We start from the raw sequence: 7618 nt of genomic DNA, 5'->3' as shown, positions 1-7618 counted from the left end.
ACTCCGAACCCAGCTGCAAATGCGCATGCCAATTCCTTTTTTTTTTTTTGCATGTCTCACACAATAAATTCTGCATGTGATAACACACTTGGAAATCTCCCCTTCAATTTGATTTAAAAAAAACTGTAAATGCTTCATTGTAGAAATATCTCCTAATTGATCCTCACTTCAATTTTATAAACACTTTATAAGCACGTGTCATAGAGATCTGTTATGAACATCACCATTTAAAGGACCACACCCTTTTCACCTCAGCCTTTCTACCTGAACAAGGAGAGAGATAAATCTCTTTAGGAGCTAATTATAATAGAAGTTCGAGTCCCAGTGCGACAGAGAACTCTCACAGCTGAAGAGGATCCTGTCTCCGACAATGGTGTAACCTAGAGAACATTTCCTTCACGTTTGTTTTAGTGGAAAATACTGCCCTTCTTGGTTGTCCCGCTTTTGTCTCGGTAGTAGGATTCATACAAATGATCCTGCCCTGTGTGGCTGGCAAACTCTCACCAAGGAGTCAGGTGCCATCTCCTTAAAGGGGAGACAAGGTTTTACACTCCTTTTTCCTGGTACTGAGATTTGGACCCGGGGTCTACAGCTTGCGTGGCTAGCTTATTCAGCTGTTATCTTCCACTTGAGCCACACCTCCCACCAGCTTTTTGCTGGCTGTTTTGCAGGCGATGTCTCAGTCTTTTCTGCTTGGGCTAGCTGTGAAACTTAAATCGTCTGGATTTTAACCTCATGGAGTAGCTAGGCTTAGAGGCAAGTGTCCCTGGCCTCTGGTGAGGCTTTATTCTTTTAAATCCATGAATTTGTAGTAAAACATACTATGTGTATTGTGCGTATGTCTGTGTGTACGTGTGTATTTGTGTAAGTGAGTGTGTTGTGTGTATTGTACTGTGTGTGTGTATTATGTGTTGAGGAGGGCGGGTAGATTATCATTCTCTCAAAGAAACCATAGGAAATAAGGTGGGTTCCTTTAACCACAACGATTCAAAGATTGAAAACATGGAACGTAGACCGAATAAGGGATGAGATAATTCCATATGGGTCAGTGCATTAATGTGGGGGAAAAATTAACAAGAGTTTGAAAAATAAAATTCAGTGTCTGATTGATATGTTTTGGATCCACAGTGCAGATTTCTTAGTTGTCTTGCAAAAGCAAGCGCTGAATTCATCTCCTAAGGGTCGTGTGCTGAATTGATAGATGGTTTTCTCATAGGTTTGTATAGATAAAATATTTCTGAAAACCAAAGAGTCTGATACTGATCTCTCTTGATTGTCCTAAGACATATTATTTCTTTATGAATTCCAGCCAGCATCTCTGGGCCAGTTAAATATCAGGCCTGTTGCACAATTTGGAAGGCATAAAATTTCACAGTAATTATAAAAATTCTACTACTGCACAACTTATTTTTAATGTCCATTTTTATTTTACTTTAAAAAGTAACAATTATCTAACCGTAAATATCTAGCTGCACTGACAAAGATCATGGAGGAGCAAACGCTGGCACTTTTCCTCTGGAGAAGATCTTTACACAGTTCATAGTTTCCCACCCCCAATTTTCTACATTTCCAACAATTTCAGACCTAAATAACTCCCCAAAGTAATTTAAATGTCTTGTTAGAATAATAGAACTCTTATGTAGCAACTATCACAAGCTATAGTGTTTCTACATATCAAGAGGAAAGTAATTAGGCGATTTTTTTTTTTTTTTTGCCAGTCCTGGGCCTTGGACTCAGGGCCTGAGCACTGTCCCTGGCTTCTTTTGCCCAGGGCTAGCACTCTGCCACTTGAGCCACAGCACCACTTCTGGCTTTTTCTGTTTGTGTGGTACTGAGGAATTGAACCCAGGGCTTCATGCATGCTAGGCAAGCACTCCTGCCACTAAGCCACATTCCCAGTCCAATTAGGCTATTTTTCAGTGATTATAGATCTCTATTTCAAAGAGTAATTGACCTGACATCTTATACTAGTACCTTTCTGTACCTTTTTCTTTCTCATCTGTGCTTTTTATACATAGCTGCACATCATTATAAACACTTTATTTCTTGATTTTTTTTAATTTTGTTTTTGTGATTATATAGGTGATATACAGAGGGGTTTGAGTTACATACACCAGGCAATGAGTACATTTCTTTTTGGACAGTCATACCTTCCCTCTCTCTCTCCCAGGTTTTCCCTCCCATCCCCACCTACAAGTTGTATAATTCATTTTCAACATAGTGTCTAGTGAATATCGCTGATGCATTTGTTTGCCCTTTGTCTCTTTAATTTTTAAAAGGATATCTTATTTTTGGTACCAGCCCTGAGGTTTGACCCAGGGTCTTTCGCTCTTGCTTGACTCTGTTGATTTTTTTTAAATTTTTTTGCCAGTCCTGGGGCTTGAACTCAGGGCCTGAGCACTGTCCCTGGCTTCTCTTTGCTCAAGGCTAGCTAGCACTCTACCACTTGAGCCACAGCTGCACGTCTGGCCGTTTTCTGTATATGTGGTGCTGGGGAATTGAACCCAGGGCTTCATGTATTTGAGTCAAGCACTCTTGCCACTAGGCCATCTTCCCAGGCCCCTCTTGCTTAACTCTTTTTGCTCAAAGCTATCACATTACCACTTGAACCACGCCTTCACTCCCATTTTACTTAAGTGTGCATGTATGTATGTATAGAGCACTTAAATAGTGAGTGATAACTGTACTATATACACACTTTTTTCATAAAATATTTTTAAAGGGGAAATAAATTTCAAGAACATTATAAAGGACCTACTCTGTAGCAGATATTTTCTGGGTACCAGAGCTGTGAAACTGAGTCCCATATGTAAAGTAAAATCTTCACTGAGATCACCAGGCAGCTAGATCTGGACAATGGCTGCCAGTTGTTCTAAAGCTAACAATAAATGGGAAAATTTGTATTGGATTAAGCACAGCTATAACATACAGGTAGATCTCTAATTCCGATGTTGAAGCCAACTGCATTAAAAAAAATAAGAAATAGACGAAAGTAACCTCAAATAAAAATGTTTGAGACAGGATATGGTAGAAAACACCATTTCCAAGATGGAGAGATGTAAGTCTGAAGCTCACCAGTACACTATAGGTACGAGAGATGCCATGTTTGAAGGGCAGAGAACGAGAGGCTGCTCGGCTCCGGAAGGTGGTGTTTTCCTTACGCTGAGGACTATGCTTCGGTGGAACACGATGGGCAGGGGAGGGACGGGGAACTGGAGTTCATGAACTCCCACAGTGTGTGTCTCAGAGAAAAATGACATCAAAAGCTCCACAGGAAAAGAAAGTGTGTCCCTATAATCTCATGAAATGTAGAAAAGTAAGGCTAGATAGACTAAGCTAAAAGATGTCAATGGAAGCAGGAGTCTAACCGTGGCCAGTTGATCAAGTACGTTTGCATTGCTTCTAGTCACAGGAACATTCTTTTGCCCAGCATCTTCTGCAGGGCAGTGTGGACGTCCTTGTTCCTCAGGCTGTAGATGAGAGGATTCAGCATGGGCACCACAATGGTGTAGAACACGGAAGACACTTTCCCCTGGTCCACGGAGTTGGCAGACGATGGATTCAGGTACATGAAGGCAGCAGAGCCATAGAAGAGAGCGACAGCCGAGAGGTGGGAGCTGCAGGTGCCGAAGGCCTTGGCCCTGCCCTGCGTGGAGCGGATGTGCAGGACGCTGGCCACGATGAGGACGTAGGAGCCCAGGATGGTGAGGCTGGGGGTAAGGATATTAATTCCACTGAATATTAGAATCAGTATTTCATTGACATAGATGCTGGAACAGGAGAGCTTTAGGACAGAAATGAGATCACAGAAGTAATGATTGATAACATTAAATTTGCAGAAGGAAACCCTCAGCAGGACGCCTGTATGAGCAGAAGCGCAAACTACCCCGATGACGTGCACCCCTAGCACAAGGAAGACACAGGCCTGATTGGACATGACGATGTGGTAAAGTAACGGGCTACAGATGGCCGCGTAGCGGTCGTAGGCCATGGCGGCCAGCATGTAGCACTCTGAGATAGCAAAAACAAGGAAGAAGTAGAGCTGAGCCAGGCACTCGGCGTAGGAGATGGTGTTCTTCTCTGTCACGAAGCTCCCCAGCATCTTGGGGGTGATGACGGTGGACTGACAGAAGTCAATGAAGGAGAGGCTGCTGAGGAAGTAGTACATGGGGGTGTGTAGGGGAGCACTGAGTCCGACCAGGACCATCATGCCCAGGTTCCCCAGTGCCGTGACCACGTAGATCCCCAGGAAGAGGAGGAAGAGGGGCAGCTGCAGCTCTGGCTTCTCCGTCAACCCAGCCAGGACAAACTCAGTCACTGGCGAGTGGTTTCCTGGGGCCATGTCCTGTCTTCAGAGTCTGAAAGGAAGAGAGAAGAGGGGCATGACTGCCACGCGCTCCTCCCGGAAGGAGGGGGCCCTTGAAAACCTTGGAGCTGCTTTCTACTTTGAATATTTCAAAGATTTCAAGTTCACATTTCTAGGTTGAGATGTACATATTTCATTACATGGAGAATCCAGTGAAAGTGAGTAAAGCTAGGTGAGTGACAGCTTGAAGAGAAACACCTGTCTACAGGTGGTCGTTTTTAATAAGCTCGGAGTAATTGCTTCTGATAGTCAACAATTTCAGCTTTCTACATCAGGAAATAAGAACGCTACAAAAATCCTTCAGCTTTTCTTGTTATTTCAACACAGAAACAAAATAACTACAGCAAATAAGAAAAAACAACAATAATAAAATTGGCAGAAACTTATCAGTGAGGAAGTGGAGCTGTGGCTCAAGGGGGTAGAACACGAGCCTTGAGGGGAAAGGCCAAGGGGGGTAGTGCCAGGCCCCGCATTCAAGCCCATGACTGACAAAAGGACATTCATTACTTATTAATTTATCAATGAGAAAATGAGCACCGTCATTATTGTGGCACTTTACTGGAAAATACCTGATAATTACAGATGCCAAATTTCAGAAACACTGATCTTAATACATTAATGTTTCCTTCAACTTTTGTGAACGTTGGGAGTACAAGGCACAGCTGAGGAATGTAGATTGATAAACGTATTTTTTATTCTGTTGAATAGAGTAGATGGGTTAACATTTGCATGCACCAAAGTAAAAGTCCAAATCCATTAGAGTAAAATTTATTGAAAGGCAATGGAAACATGAGAGAGCTAAAAGTCCCCAACAGCTTGGCAATTATTTACTAAGTTAAGCAGACACTAACTGTGTCTATCCTGTTTCATGGTACTCACTTGAGAGCATATAAACGATTGTCTGTATGAAACTGTGCAAAATTTTTCATAGTAGCTCTATTACCCATGCCCCAAAATGGTGAACAACCACATATTCATTAAGTGGATTGAGGATCTGTCTATGCCTCTACATATCTAGCCTAGATCTATATATGCATCTATCTATCATATCTAGACTACTACTGAGCATTAAAAAGAAACACATCATAAATCCAAGCAACAGAATGAATCTCAGAACACTTTTTTCGTATGAGTTTTATGAGCTAGATTTCAGACTTAGGGGACTATTCGCCAATGTAGAAATGTAGACTGATGTAAATACATCCCAAGGTTCATTTTTAATCAGTTTTGTGCTCAGTTCACACGAAATGTAGCAGAGAAGCCCATATTCTAACAGAGGTCAAATCTATAAACATATAATTCACAGGCTACAGTGATTTAGTCTAGCTTATTCGATTACGTTGTAATAAATGATTAGACAACAATGCCCTTAAGATCTGTAGCATAGTTATCCAATTCACGTCCCATGGAAATCGAGCCCCAATGCGTTGGTCTTTGGGCCTTGATGTAGTGGGGAATTTCCCATAGCTTCTGATGCCACTTAAATATTTATTTCCTTTTATACCTCCAAATATTTATCTACATATTTATTTTCTCTCCTACGTCTTCCAAAAGTGTGGCAATTGTGGAGCCGTTCTCCAAACTCTTGGGGTGGATTGGGCCATCCACTTGGTGCTCAGAGATGTACATTCTGAAGAGCACATTCTTTTCTCTGTGTACTGTACCATCTACTCTAAGGGACAACCCAGGGTTACAGTGTAATAAACACACATCCGACATTGTATGAATAAATAGGCAGCCAAATGGAAGTCTATGAGAACAAATGCCTGGCTTTGCACCGTAATTACTTCCAGGCCTCAGAGTTCCACATCACAAATGTGAGATGAACACACTCACCTTTCTTCTGCCTGAAAATTCTTAATATCAGGATTTTTTTTGCCCCTTTCAAATGATGCTACAGCTGGTACTGGCTCTCACTGGTACCCAGAGTTCTGCAACCTTCAGAAGTGAGAAGCCGAGGCCTAACGCACAACTCAGAGTTCTCTGTGAAGCTGGGCTGCATCACAGGTCAGCATTTCAAAGTGCAACCTTTTACTGTACGCGCATTTCACTTCTGGGTAGCAGACGTCTTCCTTTTCCCAGACATCTGAGCTATAAACTGTTGGTCCAAGTTTAAATTCACTGGGTATTACAGCACTCTTCAAGGACTGCCATTTCCCTGGAAACAAGCTCAGGGGAAAAAGGAAGCACTTACCACTGGCGTTTCCCTAATTGGTTCATTATCCTGTAGCAGGCCCTGTTGAGAATTGCCCTTCCCTTTCAGTGTGCCATTGCTATGTTATTATCTCCTGTGAGTAAGAGCTATCTTCTTTCATGTTCCCTCATTCCACATTCCATAGTGTAATGCTGTATGTTTGTTAAGTGTTGGGGCTACTCAGAGCTTCTATAGTCCAAAAGGGTAAATTAGCTCTTTTACAGATTATATTTTCGAATTAGTTACAAACCCAATTAGGTAAGAAAGCCAGACACAAAAACTATTGAGACGACCTAAGGATATTGAATAAATATATTTATTCGCTGATTCTAGTCTCCAAACAGCTATATCGATAAATACGAAGAGAGTCAACTACACAGCAGCCTTTAAGGAATATTCAGTGTCAGGAAGTGACACGCACACCGGTGTGGGAGGACTCAGGTATCCAAGAAAGGTGACATCCTCCAGGTGTTCAAACCTGTGAATCCAGTCCTGCAACCAAATTTTCTTCCAACTACCAAGGAAGGACCTGGAATGGGTGACCCATAGGCATCTGTTGCCGTCTCTGTGCTGTTGTCTTAGGAAACGTCCTAAATTTATCCCTTCTTTTCCTTTTTCGTGGCACCGAGGACAGAAGTGCATTAGCAGTGCTCTGTAGTTGGTTTGTCAGATGGAGTCTTGAGCTGTCTGGGCTGGTGTGGAACCTCAGTCTGCCTCACCATTTTCCGAGTGCCCAGAAGGCCAGGCAGGAGACACTGCACCCAGCTCAGATTTTTTTTTTCCTTAAGAAAAGTATTCCTTCTGACTTTAATTTGTGCCGTTGGCGGATCTTGAATGCAGAGCTTGGGTGCTATTCCTGTGGTTTCCCAATCGAGGTTGGCACTCTACCCTTTCAGTCACAGCTGCCCTTTTGGCTTTTTGCTGGTGATATGGAGCTGAGAGTCTCACAGATGTCCCTGCCTAGGGCTGGCTTTGAACCTCAATCCTCAGATCACAGTCTCCTGAGCTGCTTGGACCACAGGTGGGAGCCACTAGTGCCCGGCTCAAGTGACTCCTTT

General features: G+C 42.7%; 1 protein-coding gene across 1 annotated transcript; it reads right to left on the bottom strand.

Moving 5' to 3' along the window:
* Positions 1 to 3406: 3406 nt before the first annotated feature.
* On the bottom strand, positions 3407 to 4354 carry LOC125348062 (olfactory receptor 8G5-like). The gene has a single exon (XM_048341006.1). It carries the CDS (start codon positions 4340 to 4342, stop codon positions 3407 to 3409), a length of 936 nt encoding a protein of 311 aa, XP_048196963.1. The 5' UTR covers positions 4343 to 4354.
* Positions 4355 to 7618: the final 3264 nt, after the last annotated feature.

The sequence above is a fragment of the Perognathus longimembris genome, chromosome 3 (assembly GCF_023159225.1).
Source record: "Perognathus longimembris pacificus isolate PPM17 chromosome 3, ASM2315922v1, whole genome shotgun sequence".
In the NCBI taxonomy this organism is placed as follows: domain Eukaryota; kingdom Metazoa; phylum Chordata; class Mammalia; order Rodentia; family Heteromyidae; genus Perognathus; species Perognathus longimembris.
This window is presented reverse-complemented; position numbering and strand designations above follow the sequence as displayed.